This window comes from Rutidosis leptorrhynchoides, chromosome 10 (genome assembly GCF_046630445.1).
Source record: "Rutidosis leptorrhynchoides isolate AG116_Rl617_1_P2 chromosome 10, CSIRO_AGI_Rlap_v1, whole genome shotgun sequence".
Lineage (NCBI taxonomy): Eukaryota > Viridiplantae > Streptophyta > Magnoliopsida > Asterales > Asteraceae > Rutidosis > Rutidosis leptorrhynchoides.
In genome coordinates this window covers 211,814,550-211,840,668 of record NC_092342.1, presented here as the reverse complement: position 1 = coordinate 211,840,668, position 26,119 = coordinate 211,814,550, and the positions used below count along the sequence as shown (strand labels likewise).

General features: G+C 34.3%; 2 protein-coding genes across 2 annotated transcripts; one reads left to right on the top strand and one right to left on the bottom strand.

Moving 5' to 3' along the window:
- The first annotated feature begins 4,965 nt into the window (after positions 1–4,965).
- LOC139870802 (uncharacterized) lies at positions 4,966–5,952 on the top strand. Its single transcript, XM_071858574.1, has one exon. The coding sequence runs from the start codon at positions 4,966–4,968 to the stop codon at positions 5,950–5,952; it is 987 nt and encodes a 328-aa protein (XP_071714675.1).
- Positions 5,953–15,820: 9,868 nt separating this feature from the next.
- Positions 15,821–19,391, bottom strand: LOC139873333 (beta-glucosidase 24-like). The gene is made up of 12 exons (XM_071861258.1): positions 19,207–19,391; positions 18,976–19,045; positions 18,830–18,888; positions 18,416–18,491; positions 17,956–18,121; positions 17,617–17,857; positions 17,407–17,528; positions 17,066–17,325; positions 16,887–16,921; positions 16,690–16,798; positions 16,461–16,569; positions 15,821–16,384 (listed from the first exon to the last, which is right to left on the bottom strand). The coding sequence occupies exons 1-12, from the start codon at positions 19,327–19,329 to the stop codon at positions 16,060–16,062; spliced, it is 1,695 nt and encodes a 564-aa protein (XP_071717359.1). The 5' UTR covers positions 19,330–19,391; the 3' UTR covers positions 15,821–16,059.
- Positions 19,392–26,119: the final 6,728 nt, after the last annotated feature.

Below are 26,119 nucleotides of genomic sequence, written 5' to 3'. Positions count from 1 at the left end.
GAACGGGTAGAAGGAAAAACGCAGTTGCAGCAGTAATAGTGGAAGTAACATTGGTTGTGTGTGTGGATTAAACCGAATAGCTTGGCAGGAACGTTACAGCAGGTGGTGTGGAGGGTTGTTGTGTTCATTAAGAGAGAGAATAAGAGAGAGAGAAATAGGTGGTGGTTTAATGGAGTTTACCTCGTGGTGGTTTATTCGAGTTATGTAGAAGGAATGAGCTATAGTAGTCTTCTGGGTCTGGAGTTTGAATTGAGAAGAAACATAAAACGAGATGATTTCAACAATATGCTTTGATGTTCTTCGATCTTTGTATGACACAGACTTATTCGAAACAGTGATAGGGAATGATGTAGGTTATGGTAACGATAATAGAAGTAAATTAGATAGTGGTTAAGAAGGTTTCAATGGTGACTAACCTTGGTGAGTAGGAAGGAGTGGTGACGGTGGTATGGTTGTTCATAGTTGTAGGTTTTTAAGAGGTGATCGTTCATGGTGAAGATCGTTGGTGATTTGAAGATGTTCAATGGTGATTCTTAATAAGAGAAAGATAGTAGTAGTGATCATAATAGTGATCGTTGGTGATGTTATTGATGGAGGTTTGGGTTTCATGAAGAAGGAGAAATAAGAAGGGTTCGATGGTGCGGTTGTTCGAAAGGAAGCTCTTATAAACAACGTGATTCATGGTGGTGTTAGAGGCCGAAGGTGGTGATAGGGTGGTAGTGGTATAGTGATGGATCATGTAGGTCAATTAATCAGGAGAAGTTGCAAAGTTGTTAGCTTGTTCTCCTAATACATATGTGTGAGTGTGTATGTATATAGTAAAAGAGAAGATATCAAGCATTTATAATATAAACAACAGATATTTGATGATTGAACCCATATGTCACGGATATATTGCTATAAGTCTGCCGACACTTTTTCACGAACTGCTATATTGTACTCCGTTGATAATTAGTGGTGGATAAAGGTCTTCGGAAAAATTCCAAATTTTTAAATTAAATCTATTTATTTATTTTGATCATTATGGTATAAAATTCGATCTTTAATTTGTTAAATAAAAATTACATCAACTGTCCCTCTCATTTATGGGTAAAATATAAAAAGTTCTAAAATTTAATTAACAGCTCCTAAAATACATTTTTAATAAGTCTATAATTTATAGAACTCATTTTCGGATCACCGTTTATTTTAAAATCATATAAGTTTGAATTAAACTTCTCTAAATAATAATCGAAACATCCAACGAGTATTACAATCATTAAATAATTATATTTAATATACTCTATACATATATTTATATTTATTTTTATATGTATACACATTTATTAACAAATAATGGTTCGTGAATCGTCGAGACTGGTCGAAGGTCAATTGAATATATGAAACAGTTCAAAATTTTTGAGACTCAACATTACAGACTTTGCTTATCGTGTCGGAATCATATAAAGATCAAGTTTAAATTTGGTCAAAAATTTCCGGGTCGTCACAATTTGTGCGTACTAAGTTAGATTATATTCTGGGATCATTATTCATGTTAATTACTTTCGTTAATATCTTACAACGTGTTATTAAGTGCGTAATCACTTAACTTGATCCTCGAATGCATTTATGACCGTTAGTGTCACTTGTCGTTTAAAACACGCTACGTACTTGGTACACATTAACCTTTTGTCATAACTGGAGCATTACGACTACTTAATCATAATTGTTATTTATTAATGACAATTACTTGGCTTGATGGTTTCTTAATTACGCTTAGTGTTTACTAATGCACACTAGTTAGTATTAATGGGCTTAACACCTTATTGGACTTAGCTTATTAAAGGCCCAACCTACTCAATTTAATGGACTCATTTTAGTGGGCTAGTTAATGGATTAGTTAGCCCATGTAACATAAGACAAAACCCATTTAATATTAAGACAAAATCTCTAAGCATGCTTATGTACCTTCTTACAACATTTAACCTCATTCCACCATGTCAACCAACATACCAACATTACCTTGTACCACCACCCATTCCAAGCCAATGGTCCCCCATCCCCACCCTTGGTGACCGTCGGCCTTTTATGCCCATCACCACCATTTCATTTTTTTTTTAAACTCTCATTTCATTTCACAAAATACACACTTTTCTATCTAGTTTTTCTCTCTAACTTTCTCACACTAGAACTTTGAAGAACTTGTAAGTTCTTGGCTTCTTTTTCTTTCTTTTCTTTCTTTAATTCGTGATTCATCATCATCATGATCAAAGATTCAAGTTTTGTAACTTGAATCTTCATAAACCTTGTAGATTCAAACTTTGATTTGAAAGTCTTCAAGAACATGAAGGATTCAAGCTTTTTAGCTTTGAATCTTAATTACTTTGTTAGATCTAAGTTTTATAATTTAAGATCTCTTTATTTATGTTAAAAGACCAAAACTTATGTTTATGATCTTCATGTAACTTGTAGATCTAACTTTTTACTTTAAAGATCTTCAAGAACATTAGAAATCCAAGCTCCTAGCTTGAGTTTTCTACAAAAAGATTATTAAAATATCAAGTTTACTAACTTATGATCTTCTTTAATTTGTTGTACTTTAAATTGTAACTTGTGTTTCCATTAAACAAAGATACAAGCTTACTAGCTTGAAATCTCATAAGTATTGTTAAGAAATCCAGGGTTTCTAGTGATCATATACATACTTATGTATATGTATATTTTTATTGCGGAAGAACATTTAAAGGCAAAAACACAAGACAGCTGAACCGCGGTAAATTACTAATGAACGCGGTAGGATTACGCAAGAATATTAAAGAGTGCGAAGGATTCTCGCAGTGTTTGTGCGGAATGCCTAAGTGCCCGCACATCTTACTTCCGCGTAACTCCTGAACCTATAAATAGGGAGCTTGGCCTCTCATTTTAGGTTGTTGATTCTGGAGGAATTGCTCTAGCCATATTGATCTCTCTCGTGACTTTGCCCGAGACTTGATCATTGTTTGGTTAAGGTAATTTGCGAAGACCGGGACATGGTTGTTGATCACTTAGCACTTAACAAAATATGACAATAAGGTCCCAAAACCATAATCGACATCCATTATACCCCCTCATTGCACTCAATCCTTGATTAACCTTAATAGGATGATCTAGGATTGATTAATTGGCGCCATCCGTGGGACGCGAATAGAATTGAAATGAGAAATTTGCGTCCATTATAATCGAGCTATTAAACTCATTTTCTAATTCTAATCGTGTTATTTTCTTCATTATGTTGCAGGAATATGCAATTCGTGTAACAATAGTTGTGTGCAAAGCGAAATGACTAGGCGACAAAAGCTTTTGGCGACTAAGAAAGTTGTAAATATGAATTTGAAGGTGCATAAAGCACGTGACACCTGTTTAAACAAAAGTTTGCTAAAAGAACTGAAAAAAGTGCAAGATGCGAGAATAATAAGTACAATACACAAGAAAAAAGGATTCAAAAAGCGAAAAGCAGTAGAAGTGTTTGAAAAATGGCAATTCACGCCTATTACGTTTCCATTTGCACAAAATCACGAAATGAATGAGATGCCATTAGTCATATCGTGTAAAATCGCAAATACGGGGATCACAAAGCCAACTGCGATATCCTTATCTGGTTTTGCGGGTGAATCTGCCTGGCCCATGGGGCAATTATCATTAGAAATTGAATTGTGCGACGAAATAGAGGTGAAGTTGACAAGGCAAACGCAGTTAGATTTTTATGTTATACGCGCTGCCTCGCATTATAACATGTTATTGGGAAGATCTGCGTTGCGAAAGCTTGGCATAGTGCCATCTACAATACACGGAATGGTTAAATTCACTACTTGCAAAGGTGTAGCAACCATAAATTCTATGACTATGCCACCAATTTGTGCGGCTATAAGCACGCAAGACACAGTTGTTGTGCATAAAATTGAAGAAGATAATATGGTCGTTGTGAATCCTAAGTATGTTGATCAAAAAATTAAAATTGGCGCTGAATTGAATGCGGAAATACGAAGGAAGATTGTGCAATTGCTTTTTACTTATATGGATGTATTTGCTTAGAGTGAGCAAGATATGACTGGGGTTCTGCGTAACGTTGCAGAACATAGATTAAATGCTAATCCGGCGTTAAAACCTATTGTGCAAAAGCGCAGAGGAATGGCTCCAGATCGCATGAAGTGGTTATCTGCGGAAGTTGCTAAATTAGTTAATGCAGGAATATTGCGCGAAGTGAAATATCTAACATGGGTTGCGAACCCTGTTTTGGTGAAAAAACCTGATGGTTCGTGGAGGATATGTATAGACTTCAAAGACATAAACAAAGCTTGTCCAAAAGATAACTATCCATTTCCTGAAATTGATCTTAAGGTGGAATCTTTGCACGCCTATCCTTACAAGTGTTTTTTAGATGCTACAAAAGGATACCATCAGATACCAATGGCGTTGGATGATGAGGATAAAACCGCGTTCCATACTGGAAAAGGCATTTATTGTTATATTAAAATGCCCTTTGGCCTTAAAAATGCGGGAGCAACTTATCGGTGATTAATTGATAAAGCGTTTGAAGGACAGATAGGCCGTAATCTGGAGGCTTATATTGATGATCTTGTTGTTAAAAGCAAAATGTAAGAAAATATTTTGGTTGATATGAAAGAAACATTTGAAAGTTTGCGAAAAATCAACATGAAATTGAATCCGTCTAAATGCAGTTTCGGGGAAAGGGAAGGCAAGTTTCTAGGATATTATGTCACTGAGCAGGGTATACAAGCAAATCCTAAGAAAATTGCTGCAATCGAAAATATGACCGCGCCTAAAACTGTTAAAGAAGTACAAAGTTTAACTGAAAAAATCGCGGCTTTAACCAGATTTCTTTCAAAGGCCGCGGAAAGACAGTTGCCTTTCTTTCGCACTCTTAAAGGTTTTTTGAAGCAGAAGAACTTTGTATGGACTGAAGAAGCAGATAAGGCATTTTAAGAGATGAAGCAATTGCTTGCTACATTGCCTACATTGATCGCGCATGTTGATGGCAAAATATTGTACCTTTATATATCGGTTGCGAATGAAGCATTTGGCTCAGTACTTGTTGCGGAAAGGAACAAGATCCAAAAGCCAGTTTATTTCGTTAGTAAGGCGCTTGCGGGAAGTGAAATAAATTATGCGCCGATTGAAAAATTTATTTACGCGTTAGTTTTGACGTCAAGAAGGTTGTGCAGATACTTTCAGGGTCATCCAGTACATGTCTTAACTAATTTGCTGGTTAAGAATGTTTTGAGAACACTCGCGATATCTGGAAGACTTGCCAAATGGGCGATTGAGCTTGGAGCATTTGAAATATCGTATCTACCGCGTACATCTGTAAAAGGTCAAGTTTTGGCAGATTACCTTGCAGAAATGACGGGTGACTTGGAGGTTATCCATGAGAGAACACAATTAAAGCCACCTCAGCACGAAGTTTGGGATTTATATACAGATGGCGCATCGTGTATTGAAGGAGCAGGCACGGGATTAGTGTTGACAAATCCAAGTGGAGAAGAACACACATACGCGCTACGCTTTAATTTTGATGTAACAAACAATGAGGCTGAATACAAAGCATTGCTTGCAGGATTAAATATGGTGCATAAGATGAATATTACGCAATTGCGCGCATATGTTGATTCGCAGCTGGTGGCAAACCAATTCAATGGCTCTTTTGAAGCCCATGAGTTGTCTATGCAGAAGTATTTAAAACTTGTGCAGGATTCCGCAGAAAAATTTGAATTCTTTGAGTTATCGCAAGTATCGAGAAGTCAAAATAAAAAGGCGGACGAGTTGAGCAAACTCGCTGCATTGACATTTTCGCACTTTCAAAAACAGGTCTGGGTAGAAGAACTTCCCAATAAATCCATAGATGGAAGTTTATTTGTTGCGGCTATCGAAGAGGTTGCACCAAATTGGATGGATCCTATTGTCAATTATCTGTGAAATGATGCATTGCCAGAAGATAAAATGGAAGCTCGTTTGGTACGCGAAAGATCACCTATGTATGTGATTAAAAACGATGTGTTATATCGCAAATCATATTTGAGACCATTAATGCGGTGTGTAGGACCCGCAGAAGCAGCAACGATTGTTGAGGAAGTGCATAGTGGATCTTGTGCTCTTCATTCAGGTTATAAAACCATTGCCGCAAAAATAATGCGAATGGGTTACTTTTGGCCTACCCTATATCGCGATGTTGCGCAAACAGTTAAAAGGTGTAAAAGCTGTCAACGGCACGCATCACAGAATCGTAAACCAAGGCATGGTATGATTCGAATTGATTCACCATGGCCATTTTATAAATGGGCCATTGATATTGTGGGACCCTTTCCACCAGGTGCATGGAATGTAAAGTTCCTGATTGTAGCCATTGATTATTTCACTAAATGGGTGGAAGCAAAAGCCTTACGCACAATCACTGGCGTGCAAGTGCAGAATTTTGTATGGGAATACATTGTGTGCAGATTTGGTATTCCGCGGGAGCTTGTAAGTGATAATGGAGCACAGATTGCAAAGGATCCATTTTTAAGTTGGTGTACAGAATTGAATATAATTCAAAAATTTACAGCAGTGGCACATCCGCAGGCAAATGGGTTGTGCGAGGTCACTAATCGTGATATTGTCAGCGGTATTAAAAAGTGTTTGAATGAAAAGCGGAATGGATGGGTTGATGAACTTTCAAATGTACTATGGGCTCATCGCACTACTTTCAAGAAAAGTACGGGCGAAACACCTTTTAACCTAGTATATGGTTCAGAAGCAATGATCCCCACGGAAGTCATTGTTGAGACGCATAGGGTTGCTAATTTTGATGAAAGTGCGAATGCAGATGGCATTTGTGAAAACCTAAATTACATTGAAGAGCACAGGCTTATGGCCGCAATACGTGAAGAAAATAATAAGCAACAAATTGCTAAGTATTACAACAAGAAAGTACGCGCGTTAGCCTTTGATGTAGGAGAATGGGTTTTGCGGAATAATGAAGCAAGTCGTGCTGAAAAACAAGGGAAGTTGGGACCCAATTGGGAAGGTCCGTACAAAATAGTGGGAATTAATGCGGTAGGCTCTTATAAACTCCAGGACATTGAAGGGCGTAATATACCTAACGCGTGGCATGCTACTTTGTTGAAAAGATATTACGTGTAATCAAAAGAAATGTGAGAAATTCTATGCGCATTCTAGGGATTCATGTTAATGCATAGCAAATAAGTTTGCACTATTATGTGAAATTGAATAAAGTTCAAGTTTCTGTTCATAGCAGCAATTGCGTGTTTGTGAGTAGTTTGTAAGTATAATGCGTTTAATGCAATACCATAAATGAAATTAAACAAGTGATGGTAAAGACCACTTGGTAGTTAATAAAAACATTTTAAAGTGTATGCGAAAGGAAGTCAGTTTGCTATCTTTTGCCCAAAGTATTAGATCTAGCCATACTTGGATGCTTCGCAATAAACACAAGTTTTTACCTAAGGATCGTTTCGGTGGACTTAGAAGATTCATAATGTGCAGAAGAGCACGTGCATACAGGTTGTTTCGCATAAAGTAATTGTTTTTTATGTGCACAATAGTAAACAATGAAATTGCAAAGGACAATGCTAGTGATTATGAATAATATTATGAAAAGCGCTATATAAATATAAGCAATTGCAATTGATAAATGAAATTTTATTATAATATCGTGAAGGGTACAGCAAATCGACTCATTAAAATGCGCCTACAGACACGCTTACAAATTGCGAAATCCTATTCCTTATTGGTTAAGTCTAAATCAATAATGTCTTCGACGGGAGCATCCTTGTTTTGACTTATAGCTTCTAATTTTGGAATAGGAATAACGCGGATTCCTTCCCTGGCCAATGCTACCATTTCTTCTGCCTCTTCAAGAGGGCAGATTAGCTTCTCAATATACTCCGGCATTGGTTCCGGTAGAACGGTAACCTTGCTAATCTCCTGCAAAAACTTCACCCGCTCAAGCTGTTGAAGTGCGGTGACATACGTATCAAATCGCTGCGAAACATCAGCTGAATCCATAACGTTTTCCCAAGTTCATGCAGCTGTTCGCGAAGTTTCGCGTAGTTAGATTCCGCAGTCGTTTTCTCGGATAAAACAGCGGATAGCTCGGTTTGAGTTTGAAGGAGCTTGGTTTTCATCGTGTCATGGGCGGCTTGAAGATTGTCCATTTCAATGGCTTTCTCAGACAGTTGTTTTTTCAAATCATCCACAGAATTTTTTGTTGCTTGTAATTCTGTGGTGATGGAAGACACTTAGGACTGAGTGCTTGCGTGCTTGGCTTGTTCCTTTTTCAAAAATTCAGTAAACTTTCTTGACGAGACATTGCATCAAACGCAGATGCAAATGACATGTAGATGTTCTGGGAAAAACAGTTGAATGCGTCGCTATGCGAGAGTTTGTAAACTCCACGCGCAAATCATGAGGAAGGGCAAGCTTCATATGTTGCCGTTGATCCAGCGCAACTTCTGGAGAGGCGCATAAATAGCCTTGAAGGCCATCCACTTTAATTGATTTTACAGTGCTGGGAGGAGTGCGCCGAATGTCTTCGTATTTGGATAAATCAAATGTTGGTGGAGAACTTGTTTGTGTTGATGGTGGTGGAGTAACAGACGTTTCTGTTGAAAAAGTATATATAAAAAAAAGAAAGAGAAAGATGTATTAACATAATCGAACACTATAGGTGTTAGTTAAAGCAATAATAATATACGCAATTTGAACATTACCAGTCTCGGATGCAGTGGGAATAACTGAACTAGACCGCGTAAACCTCTTTGGAGAACCTGTAAGAGGAGATGTAGCGGTTCGTTTGCTGGGAGTCGCAGTTGTTTGTTGGGTGCTGGTGGTAGGAGATTTTTGTACAGGTTTTGATGATGATCTCGATTCAGGGCTTTTTAGCCGCTCTGCGAGAAATTGTTTTGTGTCATCCTTCTTTTCAATCTCGGAAACCCTCATGATGATGATGGATGAATGTAAAGGTTGTTTGTGTAGAATTAAAACAAAAAGCGATTGTAAAGAAATGATCGTATTGATGGTTATTATGAGGGAGAGAGAAAGTATGATGGATACAATGATAATCAGTTTCTATACATATGTTGAACAAATAATCCCAACGGTATTATTACTTAACGGCTATATACGCAAATAAAAATTCAGCAAATGAAAAAATAGCCGTTGTAAACATAAATAATGTCTTTACGCGAAACATTGTGCGTGAATCGTATGCACATGCGGACAAACTGTAAATTTTATTTTTTAGAGTTTATTGTCTTACATTTTTTGCAAAAATGTAACACAATAAACTGGGGGGGACTTGATCATATACATACTTAAGTATATGTATATTTTTAGTGCGGAAGAACATTTAAAGGCAAAAACACAAGACAACTGAACCGCGGTAAATTCCTAATGAACGCGGTAGGATTACGCAGAATATTAAAGAGTGCGAAGGATTCTCGCAGTGTTTGTGCGGAATGCCTAAGTGCCCGCACATCTTACTTCCGTGTAACTCCTGAACCTATAAATAGGGAGCTTGGCCTCTCATTTTAGATTGTTGATTCTGGAAGAATTGCTCTAGCCATATTGATCTCTCTCGTGACTTTGCCCGAGACTTGATCATTGTTTGGTTAAGGTAATTTACGAAGACCGGGACATGGTTGTTGTTCATTTAGCACGTAACGAAATATGACAATAAGGTCCCAAAATCATAATCGACATCCATTATACCCCCTCATTGCACTCAATCCTTGATTAACCTTAATAGGATGATCTAGGATTGATCATCTAGCTTAAGGTTTCATTATTGTGTTTGATCTAAGTTATGTAACTTTTGGTCATCTAACTTGTTTAAACAAAAGCTCATAAGCTTACATTCATTTTACTTTTCAAAAATCTAAGTTTTATAACTTAAGGTTTTGTAAAAGTTGAAAGTCTAAGTTCTATAACTTAGGGTTTCACCAAGAACATAAGATCTAGACCTTTTAATCTAAGGTCTTCAATATTTAGCTAAGATCTAAGTTCTATAACTTAAGGTCTTGCTTATTTAGTTTGAATCAGAGTTTATAGCTTAATAGAACTTGTACTTGTGTCGAAACTAAGAACTTGATGTAACTTTGGTTCATCATCTTGCTCAAACTCTCAAATGAGTTGTATTTCATTTCTTAGTCTTGACTTTATGTGTTGATGGTTAAACCTTGCTTAAAGTGATGCTAAAACATCAAGAGTTGTACACTTGAAGCTTATACGCATCAAGGATGAGAACCGTGATGAGCATCAAACACCAAGAAGCCCACCGGAGCACTTGTTTTCTGTTTTTCAGGGTTTGATCTGACTCCTGGGACTTCTGGAAAGTGATTTCCAGATAGTTCGGTTCGAGTAGATGACTTTTCGTTTAAGACTCGCCTAAATCCAATATACGGTTTAGGATTTATAGCCTTCCGAAAATCACTACGCCTTCGTAACGACGTGCTGAAATTTCTGACCTACTCGCGCTTGAACCGTCGCCACGGTCAAACGACATCGAGTTAGGATCTGAAAATTTGACAGCGGTAAGAGGACTCACATACGGAGCCTTGGCCACTGACCGCACGTCATTTCAGTTTGTATAGAGGTCGTAGCAGCTGATCGAAGTCAGCCCTTAGTTTCGATCTCTATTCTTGTTTAAAACTTACTTTATCTTTTACGTGTGATGATGATGATGATACTTAAGACTTAACTTATTTACTTTTAAACTTTTGGGGATGATTTACTAACTTAGTAACCTTTGACTTAGGTTGAGGACCTTTCGGACCAACTTACTACTTGCTTACTTATTTGTATTGACTTTACCGCACATTCATTGTGAGTTATAGCTCCCTTTTTACTTTAACTATTTTTTGGACTGAGAATACATGCGCTTTTTATGTTTTACATACTAGACACGAGTACTTTAACTTTATATATGTGTGGGTGACATTATGGTAAAAATTTTCCCCTTAGCTCGGTAACGTTTAACTATTGGATTATGAACCGGTAGACGCGAATCTTAGATATCGATCCATAGGGTTTGACATCCCCACTCGGGCTAGTAGCGCTAGCATTTAACGGGTGTTTAATACTTCTTTTGTTTTAACGCACTTGCCAAGTGTACTATTAGGGGGTGATACTTTATTTTACGTTAAGTTAGTTACCAAGTGGCCACGGTTAAGCATATACTTTTCATACTGTTTTGAATACGAAATCCCGTGGTCTACATTACATTGTTGATTACAATAAAACTATAGCTCACCAACATTCGTGTTGACATTTTAAAGCATGTCATTTCTCAGGTTCTTAGACGTTGTTGCTTCCGCTGTATTAGACTTGATGTTATAGACTCGCTGTGTTAGACTTCCGCTGCATTGTTTAGAGATGTCTCAATCATGGAACTTTTCTCTTGCATTCACAACTTATGTTATCTTCGAACTATGGTTTTGTAATGACCTTTGTGTCACGTACTTATGTTAATGCTTTCTATTCGTAGAAGCACGTTATCTTTTGTAAAACATTTGACGTTGGTAAAAACGTTATCTTTTCATGAATGCAAAACTTGTTTTAAAACAGCATATAGTGTTGTAACCGTGTAATGGACCTGTTATTGATGATCCGTACACATTGATTTTGTACGGGGCATCACAGATGAGGCCGAGTTGTTTGGGGAAGTTCCGATGCAACGTCTAATGGGACGTGATAGAGCAAAGAAAGCCCAAAACAGTCGGCTTCGTCGGACGCAGGAGCGTCATCTCGTGGTAAAAGTTCGAGTACGTCGAGGACGGAAGAGTTTATGGACCAATGGGGTATTGTGGCAAAAGAAAAGACAAGTGCGATCGACACTTTCAAGCAGTTTTGCACTATGCAAACCGCGCTCACACAAATTGATGAGTTGGGGAGATCATCGGCTCAAATGGAAGAACATGAAGACGTGATACGTCTTCAAAATCTCAAAAAATTGGTTCGTAAGCAGATGAAAGACAACTTGAACATCGACGCTAACCCGAATGCCTAGATTCACTTTATGTTATTTCATCTTTTTATATTAAGTATTTAGTTTATGTATTTTTTTATTTTGGATTTTAAATTATGTACTTTATTTTATTTAATGTTATTAATTTTATAACAAATATTTATTTTTATTTTTAATAATAAAAATAAAATAAAACTAATAAATAATACAGAAAAATAAAAAATTAAATGTTAAATCAGCATTCCACTTACACAACACCAACTCACAACACCAACTCACAACACCACCACTACTCCACTCAATAACACAACACGTCCTAGTAATCAAAAAAGTGTAAAAAGTGCACAACACGAACTACCACTACAAATGGTTTTAGACATTCAGAAAAAAGTGGATTACTTTTGACTCATTTAACCCGAGCCAAACCCTTGGAATTATGTAGCCGCTTGAGTTGAACATTTTGCAAGAAATGAGGAAAATGTGTTGAAATGGCTACCTGGATTTGCTTTACGTGTAATGTGAAAACTTTTACCCATATAATTGTAGTTGGGTGAATTTTGTTTTATTTCTAACTAATAGGTCAAAAGGGTATTTGAAATAGGTTTAATGGGCCTACAACGTGCTATCTTCTTTGTGCAAGAAAATCAAATATTTATCGTAATAGTTTTGTCTTCTATCTAACTACTTTTATTTTTTATTTGAAGGAACACAAATTGAACAAGAATACCAACTGACTCATTTTGCCACCAAGATGTTCTAATCAGTCTACACATTGTGTATCTTGTTAATTATAATCCACATTTGCAGGAAATGAACATGATGGTGCAAGTAAATCAACCACAAAATCAACTTGATGAATATTTTACAACATTGAATGATATTCTCTCAAAAAGGGCAGACGAGATTCATCAATTACAAACAAGATTAAATAATTTAGAAAACATTTGGCTGAATACAATGGTCTATATCATTTGCTTTGAGTGGCAACTAATTCAGCGTTCTTAGCCAATGTGAATCACTGGTTTCGACTTTGTTTGTTAAAAGATGAGGGTATGAAGTGCTTTTTCATTTTTTTTATATGGGTTTTGCATATGAATTATGTAAGATGTGTAACTTGTGGCGATTTATAGAGATAAAAAAAACTATCTTTATGGATGCAAATGACAAACAACTCATTTGTTATGATTTTAAGGTTCTCATATGCAATGGCGGAGCCAATAGGGGTGCTTTGGGGTGCCGAGCATCCCCTATTAAGCCCATATACTTCACGTTTGTAATGAAGTGTAAGGTGTAAAAAGCTCGTTCTTTAATTTAATGGAGGTTGTGATTTGATTTACACAGTCAGAGATGAAGAAGATGGGTTTTATTATCCCAATATAACCATATTATCAGTTTTAGTCCTTCAACTATCTAGCTTTATTTCTTTTATGTTCCTCTTATTAATTACACTCGAATTTAATTTTATTTAATTGATTTGTGATCCTATATTAAATGTTAACACCATTTTAATATTCTTGATTTTATACATCGTAATCTTATTTTTGAACGATTCATTTTGTATCCTTTTAGTAAAAAAAATATACTTTTTTATATAAATATAAAAATATAATAGTAAAATATATTAAATACTTTGATTTGTGTCCTTTCTATGAAAAATGAATCTTTTAGTTTATTAAGTCACTGAATTGTTGTCACTATTAAGTTTTTTTTATCTAAAAGTTTCTCAAACGTTAATTTGTAATTTCACTGATTTATTGTAACTTAGATAATAATTCATTTATATGTTGTTTTAAAATTGTTTTTTAAGTTTTATTTCTCTAAACGTGTAATGACATTGTTTTAAATCACTTCAATAATTTAATAATTTTGCAAATTTTTTAATAAATTTTTTTGTAAGCCACTCCTATGTTCAAATCCTGGCTTCGCCATTGCTCATATGGTCCATATAAACATGAGATTAAGAGTGAGTTATCTTGATACCCTTTCTGAAAAGTGCCTGAATTTCTTTGGTAGTGTATGGAGACTTGTCATTTTTACTCACATGGAGTAAAACGGGTTTGAAAGATGAAAGGGAACTTGGGCAAGTAATGCACTATAAGGAATATTCTTTAATCGAAAAAATTGATACTTATAAATATCTACAATTCACATGTGAGTATTTCCACTGTTGCAACAAGATTTTAAATTGTATGTTGTATGAGACAGATCGCTTAATTTAACTATAAAGGAAACAAACAATTTTTAGTCACGAAAATTGCACAAAATGTATCATAATGCATTTCACTATGAGATGTATATTTTGGAGTTTTGTTTTTAAATATAAGTAACACATTAATTGTTATTGTTTGAAAGTGACTAAAAAGTTTTTGTAGGTCAATTTAATTTTGATATTTTTAAAAGTAATATTTAGTTAATGGATGATTGGTACGATTAGATGCATAAATATATAAATTTAGTAGTCATTAGATACCACTAAATGTATTTCTTTTGCAAAATCTCATTTGAACCTACTGAAGTCTGGAAATCAAATTATCCATTCGGGGAAGATGAATGATGGTTATGTACACAACCTTATAATATTCACATAACCAATCATGACACAAGTTACATAACAATTATGCCACAAGTTATATAAATTGTTACAACAATTTATAAATTTTGTCATTATTTGGGTACAAAACTGTTAAACATGATTATTTGTGTACATAACAAAAATGATTGTGTACATATCATCATTCTAAAAAAAAAATTATGAGTGAGAAAAGAAATTAAGTTAAATTGGAATTTAAGTGTAAACAAACCACATGCACCATCTTTGACAAGTTGAACCACTTATCATTCTGGTCAAAAATAAAAAGACGGAATAATGATACTAACCCAAAAAAAAAAAAAAAAAAAAAGCCTTCCAACTTAGCTTACATTTGGACATGCGAAGAAAATGTGACCAAAAGTTTGAACTCATCAATAACAAATCAAACAATAAAGGAGGTCTAGCTCTAAATATCTAGCAATAAATTAAGATGATGAAGTCTCTCACTACATTGATAGTTTTAATGATCAACTCATATCTATGTAATATTATTGGTTAGAATATTGTATTATATTTAGCATCTTTTTATGTCTTAGTCCTGCAAATTTGTGAGCTATAAACTAGTTACCATACATAGTAAGATAGGTAATTATATTATAATAATAATAACATCACAAGCTTGGTTTGCCGTTTTCGGTGGTTCCAAAGTCGTTTTGACGCTAACCAACCCCCCCCCCCCCCCACCCCACCCCACCCCACCCCACCCCACACACACACAAAAAAAAAAAGGAAAAAAAAAAAAAAAAAAAAAGGTAATGATACCTTTATACATGTTTCTTTCTTTCTTGATGATTGACGATGAATTAAGTGTCCTCATTTTTTTATTCGTTCCTTAAAATATGCAACCAACACACCCCATGTCAAATATTTGGTCCTTGTCCTAGGGGATATCATCTAGTTTTATATATAATGAATGATGAATGATGAATGATGACAAGTACAGTGATATTTTATGTATGTATGTTTCCATAGATATTCACAACTTTTACGAGATACACTATATAAGTGACTCCCTCATTTCATTTATAATGTCCAATTTGATTGGTACACGATTCTAGAAAATCCCATTAAATATACTTTGTAGTTTTTACGGTTCAAATATATCTCTACTCACTCAATTTCTTTTATCGGTTAAAAAATTAAAGTTATGTGACAACTGAAAATTATACTAACTAAACATGTACAATGGACGGAGTACGTGATCATATTTATGCAATTGACACTTTGTTACCTTACATAGTAAGATACGTAATTTTATATATAATGAAAATAATACAAGTACAGATTTCTTCAACAAGTAGAACTTGTTGGGAATTTATTCAACAAGCACACCTTGGGGATTTATTTAAGCTATAGCGTTGTTACCCCAACTAGAACAGAACATAATTAAAAGATCCACATAAAACATGCACAAATATAACAGAACAATAATATGATCCAGATCCCTTCTTCAATTTTTGCTTTGGCATTTTCATGCTTTTGCCTTCTTCATTTTCTGAACAGTTTCAACTGGCTGATCAGCTTCAACTGCGTCATCAGCTTCAATCATGGTACCGTTAAGATCATCATCTTCTTGTTCAACATTAGCTTTAGCAGCTAATCGTTTTTTATGTCCATGATGATGGTGCCCCTCGGCTAAAAACTTTTTGAACCAAATTGCTGATTTTTTCGGATACCTTTGAAGATTATTTGCATAATCCACGTAAATCATACCAAATCGACTCGTATGCCCGAAAAACCATTCGTAGCTATCCATGAATGACCACGCAAAGTACCCCATAACATTTACTCCTTCCCTATAACATCATTTACAACAACATCATGTCATATATACATATGGTCATTTATGTTGTAAATTAATTTATAATTTACCGATTCGCGTCTAAGATGGCCTTAAGATGCCATTTGATGTATTTAAGACGAAATTCATCATCTCGAACTTGTTCATAAGTTTGCTCTGGTACATTGTTCTGATTAGCTCCTGTCACAAGTTACTCCGTAGTAAATATACATAGTCAATCAGAACATTTCTGAATCAAATTAAGAGCATAAAAATGTTACAAATATTTAAGTAAATTATTATTTGGACTTTTTTACATACCATTCTCAGTTATTACAAAATGTTTTTCAATTTTGTATGTCTTCTTAACATATATCAAGAGATCTGTAAGCTCCTTGGCACAAAGATAAACCCATGAACCTTCAAAAGCCTGTAAGATGTGTAAGCATTAATCTTGGTTAATTAGTTTAATAACTGCTGATCCGTTTTTTGGGAACTCTAATATTGACTTGTCTTACCGGCGGGCCTATAAAGTTACCCTGGGGGTCTTTTGCTATAAATCATGAGAGAAAATAGTAAATGTCAGCAACAAATCATAAACAATATATGTATTAAGAGAAATTTGTGAAATATTAAAATCGAAGCTAACTTAATTTGAAAAAATAAAAAAAAATAAAAATATGAGAGAGAAAAACACCTAATGGTACGTAATGGGTATCCATCGTATATCCCCAAGGGACCTTAGGAGGACTAGTACCATAATACCCTTCGTAACTTGCTGCGTAAGTTGCAGTGTAGTAGTTAATTCCCATAAAATCATACGATCCAATCAACTTGGATCGTTGATCATCACTGAATTTAGGCAAAACTCGGCCCTTTGGGTGATTAGGAGTTGGAGAAGTGGCAAAAGTTTTCATGCTTTCTGGCCATTCGCCGCTTGCTAATGGCTCCAAAAACCTGAAGTATTAATTAATTTACTACTGTAAAATTTTGAATGTTACTTTGTACGAACAAAATAAATCGACAATATATACTTACCATCCAGCCATAAAATCAAAGGCATATCCAACAGCTTTAACATCATCTGCGTTATTCGGACCACGCCAAGGCTTGAAATAGTTAATGTCTACAGTAATTCCAACTTTTCCTTTTTGAACATCCTGAACAATAATGTACGTTTCACCTCATCACATATATTGTTTTGGTAAAAAAAAAAAAAACAAAAACAAAAACACTGATAAATACTACCTTATAATCTTCTTGATACTTTCGATAAGCAGCTGCATGACAATTGAGTAAGTTGTATGCTACAATATAAGGCTCTGTTGCAGCATCACCATCATCCTTATCTCCACCCCTTCCTGGTGCCATCATACCTGATACGTACCCTGATTCAGTGAACCTGTGTGGCTCGTTCAACGTCAACCAGTTCTTCACTCGATCTCCAAACTCCCAAAAGCATATTTCCGCATAATTCACAAAGTCGTCCCTAATAAAAAAAAAAAAAATGTATATTTTTTGATAAACGTAATTAGTCAAGAGGTTTGTGAAATATTGATGATATACAATTGAATGATTCACACTTACACAATTTTGGAACTTAAGAAGCCCATATATTCTTCTTCTAGCGCATTAGGAAGATCCCAGTGAAAAAGAGTGACAAATGGCTCAATCCCATTGGCTAACAACTCATCTATTAACTTGTTGTAATGGTCAATGCCTTCCATGTTTTTGCCCATGCTTACTTTCCCACCTGTTCATATTCACTTAATAAATCAATTCATATATACTGTATATTAATTTTAAATGTTATGTTCTTGACGGTGATATAACTATGCACACAAGACATGTAACAATTATTTGATTTCTTCTTGGTTTATACAGTTTTAAAATAGTTGAATTTTAATGCTTTGTTATACGAGAAAATGCTCTATTTATGAAAATAACTAAAAGTATATTCAGAGTGATCTCATTTTTCACTTTTTTAAAAGAATATTATAATCTTCTGTTTCATAAAGCTCAACATATTATTTTGTGATTTTGTCACCTGGTAATATCCTGGGCCATGAAATTGAGAACCTGAAATGCTTGACACCCATGTTCTTCAGCAATTGTACATCTTCCTGAAAATATATAAATTATAACAAAATGTGATGTATGCAATTACGGAAGATGAACGCGTGAGTAGTTAAGTCCCCCTGTGTGTTAAAAAAAAATGTGATCTAATTCATCAAATACCCTTTCGTATTTAAAAAGATATTGTATTTCAGAGTGTTAATGTGTCATCACTTTCAAAACTTTTTTAATTTACACCTAACTACCTAAGGCGATATTAGTCAATGCAATGCAATGCGTGCAGCATTAGTGTTGCTTTAGCTGCATTTTGTTATTGTATAGAAGTTGTGACTAAGAATAGAGACTTTAAGAATCGACAAAACAGTTTATGCGCGTATTTAGTTACCTTCATTCTTGCGTAATTGTCAACAGCAACACATGCGTTTGAACGATCGAAAATCTTTTCTGAAATCATTCAATTAGAATATATCAATTCCTTAAACATAAAGGCAGTTAGATCGTGTATATGTATGTATGCTAGGCTATACATACCTGGGCGTCTAAGTGCAAAACAATCCCAAATACTTAAGCCTTTACGATCTGCATTCCAAGCACCTTCAATCTACGACTCGAATATGAACAGATTTAATTAACTACGTCTTGTTTTCCGCGATATAGTATCATTTATATAATCTATATTCTATTATTTTAAAAGACTTCATAAAACGAAATCAAATGTAGAAATTAAGTGACATTATATATGAGTGACGTTTAATTGCTTACTTGATAAGCTGATGTTCCTACTCCGAACATGAAATGACGAGGAAAATCAGAATGTTTTGGAACAGGATTAGGATCAAGATCGTAATCGTGGTTTATGTGATCGTTGATGTTAACAACAGCCATTACTAGTAACTAAGAGTGTATGAACTACTCGAGAGATGAATTGTTGTAGAGTTGTAATGGTGAGGAATATGTATCATGGGGGTGGCATTTATATAGCCGTGCATGCATGTATATTAGAGATAATTAATTCATTTTTTATCTTTTTATTTTTCAATAAATTACTGCATCCGTCCCAAAAAACTGAATTACCTTTTAAAGTCTTTCTCTTTTAACTTTGAGCTTCAATTGTTTGTTTGTATTACAAAACACTTCATAAAAGTTATATCAATGAAAAGTGTATTTAAAACTTAATCCATTCATACACGGAGTGGTTTCCATCAAATATTATATTACAAATAAATATCTTATATAAACCTCAAAAGTTAATGTGCATTTAATGTGCACTCAAAAGTTAATGTTTCGGATTGTACAAGATTGTGCTCATTAAATGCGGTAAGCGCTGAACTGTTTGCGCGTTTAAGCATCTATTCATATCAAGTAACCATCTAACAATCGCGAAATCAACAATTAATAAATTACCCGACTGCTGTTGTTTTCTGGTAATTTTGACATTATCGTTGCAACTCCAGCTTTCATGGGAAATTTGAACACACCATGCACGATGGAGAGCACTGCTTTAAACTTCTGCAACGACAGGTATCCCAACAGCACATCGTAGCCTGATGGTGCACGTACGATGTAGTGACCCGAACTTTTCCATGTTTATATATATTAAATGAAATTTATAATTACATGATTAAGTGTTTCCAACATGTTAAGCAATCAAACTTGTTAAGACTTGATTAATTGAAATAGGGTTCATATAGACAATTGACCACCCAAGTTGACCGGTGATTCACGAACGTTAAAACTTGTAAAAACTATATGATGTCATATATATGGATATATATATAGTTAACATGATATTATGATAAGTAAAAATATCATTAAGTATATTAACAATGAACTACATATGTAAAAACAAGACTACTAACTTAATGATTTCGAAACGAGGCATATATGTAACGATTATCGTTGTAACGACATTTAATTGTATATATATATATCATATTAAGATATATTAATACATCATAATATCACGATAGTGTAATAATTTAACATCTCTTTAGATATAATAAACAATGGGTTAACAGCATTTAACATGATCGTTAACCTAAAGGTTTTAAAACAACATTTACATGTAACGACTAACGATGATTTAACGACTCAGTTAAAATGTATATACATGTAGTGTTTTAATATGTATTCATATACTTTTGAAAGACTTCAAGACACTTATCAAAATACTTCTACTTAACAAAAATGCTTACAATTACATCCTCGTTCAGTTTCATCAACAATTCTACTCGTATGCACCCGTATTCGTACTCGTACAATACACAGCTTTTAGATGTATCTACTATTGGTATATACACTCCAATGATTAGCTCTTAGCAGCCCATGTGAGTCACCTAACACATGTGAGAACCATCATTTGGCAACTAGCATGAAATATCTCATAAAATTACAAAAATATTAGTAATCAATTTAAGACTTATTTACAAGTAAACAAAATTACACATCATTTATATCTAATCCATATACCAACGACCAAAAACACCTACAAACACTTTCATTCTTCAATTTTTTTTATCTAATTGATCTCTCTCAAGTTCTATCTTCAAGTTCTAAGTGTTCTTCATAAATTCTATAAGTTCTAGTTTCATAAAATCAAGAATACTTCCAAGTTTGCTAGCTTACTTCCAATCTTGTAAAGTGATCATCCAACCTCAAGAAATCTTTCTTATTTACAGTAAGATATCTTTCTAATACAAGGTAATACTCATATTCAACCTTTGATTCAATTTCTATAACTATAACAATCTTATTTCGAGTGGAAATCTTACTTGAACTTGTTTTCGTGTCATGATTCTGCTTCAAGAACTTTCAAGCCATCCAAGGATCCTTTGAAGCTAGATCTATTTTTCTCATTTCCAGTAGGTTTATGCATAAAACTTGAGGTAGTAATGATGTTCATAACATCATTCAAATCATATATATAAAACTACCTTATTCGAAGGTTTAAACTTGTAATCACTAGAACATAGTTTAGTTAATTCTAAACTTGTTCGCAAACAAAAGTTAATCCTTCTAACTTGACTTTTAAAATCAACTAGACACATGTTCTATATCTATATGATATGCTAACTTAATGATTTAAAACCTGGAAACACGAAAAATACCGTAAAACAGGATATACGCCGTCGTAGTAACACCGCAGGATGTTTTGGGTTAGTTAATTAAAAACTATGATAAACTTTGATTTAAAAGTTGTTCTTCTGGGAAAATGATTTTTCTTATGAACATGAAACTATATCCAAAAATTATGGTTAAACTCAAAGTGGAAGTATGTTTTCCAAAATGGTCATCTAGACGTCGTTCTTTCGACTGAAATGACTACCTTTACAAAAATGACTTGTAACCCATATTTCCGACTATAAACCTATACTTTTTCTATTTAGATTCATAAAATAGAATTCAATATGAAACCATAGCAATTTGATTCACTCAAAACGGATTTAAAACGAAGAAGTTATGGGTAAAACAAGATTGGATATTTTTGATTGTTGTAGCTACGGAAAATATTGTAACAATTCTATACAAATCATATCCTAGCTAACTTATATTGTATTATACATGTATTCTAATATATTAGGTAATCTTGGGATACCATAGACACGTATGCAAATGTTTTGACATATCATATCGACCCATGTATATATATTATTTGGAACAACCATAGACACTCTATATGCAGTAATGTTGGAGTTAGCTATACAGGGTTGAGGTTGATTCTAAAAATATATATACTTTGAGTTGTGATCTAGCCTGAGACGTGTATACACTGGGTCGTGGATTTATTCAAGATAATATATATCGATTTATTTCTGTACATCTAATTGTGGACAACTAGTTGTAGGTTACTAACGAAGACAGCTGACTTATAAACTTAAAACATTAAAACGTATTAAAAATTTTGTAAATATATTTTGAACATACTTTGATATATATGTACATATTTCTTATAGGTTCGTGAATCGACCAGTGGTCAAGTCTTACTTCCCGACGAAGTAAAAATCTGTGAAAGTGAGTTATAGTCCCACTTTTAAAATCTAATATTTTGGGATGAGAATACATGCAATTTTATAAATGTTTTACGAAATAGACACTAGTAAATGAAACTACATTATATGGGTGAATGATCGAAGCCGAATATGCCCCTTTTTAGCTTGGTAGCCTAAGAATTTGGGAACAGACCCCCAAATTGACGCGAATCCTAAAGATAGATCTATCGGGCCCAACAAGTCCCATTCTGGAATTTGGAATGCTTTAGTACTTCGATTTTATCATGTCCGATTGGTGTCCCGGAATGATGGAGATATTCTATATTCATCTTGTTAATGTCGGTTACCAGGTGTTCACCATATGAATGAATTTTATCTCTATGTATGGGATGTATATTGAAATATGAAATCTTGTGGTCTATTATTATGATTTGATAAGATATAGGTTAAACCTATAACTCACCAACATTTTTTGTTGACGTTTTAAGCATGTTTATTGTCAGGTGATTATTAAGAACTTTCGCTGTAGCATACTAAAATAAGGACAAGATTTGGAGTCCATGCTTGTATGATATTGTGTAAAAACTGCATTCAAGAAACTTATTTTTGATGTAATATATTCTTAATGTAAACCATTATGTAATGGTCGTGTGTAAACGGTATATTTTAGATTATCATTATTTGATAATCTATGTAATGTTTTTTAAACCTTTATCGATAAAATAAAGGTTATGGTTGTTTTAAAAATGAATGCAGTCTTTGAAAAACGTCTCATATAGAGGTCAAAACCTCGCGACGAAATCAATTAATATGGAACGTTTATAATCAATATGAACGAGACATTTCAGTTGGTATCCGAGCGTTGGTCTTAGAGAACCAGAAATTTGCATTAGTGTGTCTTATCAAGTTTGTTAGGATACATTAGTGACTCTGGACTTCGACCGTGTTTTCTTTAAAAACGATTGCTTAACACTTTTGTTGGAAACTATATATTATTAACATGTAAATATTATGTGATATATTAACCTCTTAATGTGTTTGATATTGTGTGATAGATGTCTACCACTAGTACAAATCCCATCGACTAACCTAATAATAATGAAGGGTCGAATATAATTTAGGAAGATTCACAAATTCCTGAAGAGGAACCGGAAGAAGAGGAACCGGAAGAAGAGGAATCAGAAGAGGAGGAACCGGAAGAGGAGGAACCGGAAGAAGAAGAGGTTCCGGAGGAAGAAATATTGATACCTACAGTAAATCGATTAAATAAAAGAAAATCATCAACCAACGGACCAAAGTTAAAAATGGTCAATGGTGTTTCAGCCGAGGAAGCAAAATATTGGGAAGATTACCAATTTCCGATGAATCGGATCCCAATGAGGATTCCGATGATGTTATAGAAATTACCTCGACCCAATTTAATATGGTAAAAGAAAATAATAAGGGAAAAGGTATAAAAATAGAGAAACCTGATTCCAACCCCGATGAACTTTATATGTATCGGCAACGTCCGTATTTCTTAAATTGTAACAATAACCCGGGAACCTCTAAACCACCAGGTTTTTCTAAACCATTGTGGAAGATGACGGCTCGTATTAGAGGAACATCATATATCCCTAGAAAATTAGAAAAATGAACCAAGTCCGAAGAAGAAGAAACCAGTGATTCAGAATAGAGAGTTGTAATCATGTTGTGTATTATATGTATTGTAGTGTGCTTGTACTTTTATGTTCTATGTAAAAATTTCTTGTATTGTTTGTTAATTATCGTTTACGAATCTAATCCTTGTCTATTTTACAGTATAAAAACACAAAATGGACGTTTAGGATAGACAACTAAAAATTTTAGAAGACCTACCAGGAGATATGATTTATGAAATCTTGTCTAGAGTCGGGCGGAATTCATCAGCACAATTAATTACGGCAAAATAAGTTTGTCAAATGTTTGAAAGACATTCCAGGCATGCCTTAGTATATAAAAGGCTTTCCTTTGAAAGATGGGGTATATCACATTGGGGAGACTTTAAGTTACGCCAAGTTTTCTTTAAGGCATTTAGTGCAGGAAACCCAGATGCAATTTTACACTACGGGTTACGAACCTAGATATATATATATATATATATATATATATATATATATATATATATATATATATATATATATATATATATATATATATATATATATATATATATATATATATATATATATATATATATATATATATATATATATATTGACTCAACATATCCCAACATAGGACTCCGTTCTTTAGAAAGAGCTTCTAACATGCAACATAAAGAAGCATGTTATGCTTACGGGTTAATAATGTTCGCTTCTCATCAAATGGAGAAAAAGAACATTGGATTGAAACTTTTAAATAAAACATTTTCACAAGTGACGGACTTAGTAATTGGGGTAAGAAACAAGGTTTTTAGATTGCTACGAGGCTGTTGGGCATTACGAAACCCTCGTCCTTTTGACGACATAACAACATGCTGCTAGCCAATGGTCATAACGGTTACTTTCCACAAGATCAAGGATGGGAAGTCGTCTTAGTAAAACCAGAATGCATGACTTGTTTCTGGACTTATGAATTACGTGTCTTTATTTCTTTTGCTGAACAACTTGCGTATTAAATAGAATTGCCTTTATAGCTGCCGGGTAGCAAAGTTATATGTGCTATATTTCATCCTATATGTATAATAGCGGTATTGTAAGTTTGTAATATTTTGTATAAAGTTTGAACGCGAAATATTATTGTAATACGTTTTTCATATAGAAGTGTAGTAGTTGAGTTGTATAGTAGCTAGTAAGTATGAACTTAACGGGTAGGTACTACCCGAATTAAAATGATAAAATGCTAATATGATGAAAAACCTTTTATAAATAAGTTCATATAATGCTACGAGATACTATTGACTACTCTTAAATTCTATATGATTAACTCAATTCTTTTGGCTATTTTTGAAGGAAATGGCACCAGCGACTCGTCAGAATTTGAACATGAGCGAGGAAGACTTCCGTATTTTCCTTGCAGCAAACATAGCTGCAGTACAGGCTACGATGTAAAATAACAATAACTCTGGATCTAGCAGTGGAACTAATTCATTAAAATCGTGTAGGATGCTCCTACAAAGAATTCACTGCCTGCAAACCTTTGGAATTTGATAGAACTGAAGGACCAATTGGATTGAAACGGTGGACCGAGAAAGTCGAATCAGTGTTTACCATAAGTAAGTCTACTGAAGAGGACAAAGTTAAGTACGCTACGCATACCTTCACAGGTACTGCGTTAACGTGGTGGAACACCTATCTTGAACATGTAGGACAAAATGCTGCTTACGCACTACCGTGGTCGGCATTCAAGCAATTGATGAACGAGCAGTACCGTCCTAGAAACGAAGTCAATAAGCTCAAAGTAGAGCTTAGAGAGTTACGAACACAAGGGTTCGACATTACCACATATGAACGACGATTCACAGAGTCGTGCCTATTATTTCAAGGAACGTTCGAAGATGAAGAAGAGAAGATCGACGCATTTATAAAAGGGATACTAGTAAGGATTCAAGAAGATGTGAGTTTACACTAGCCTGCTTCCACACAAAAGGCAAGTCGAATGGCTCATAAACTCATAAATCAGAATAAGGGAAGAATTAAAGAGCAGGCGGCCGAAGAAGCCAACAC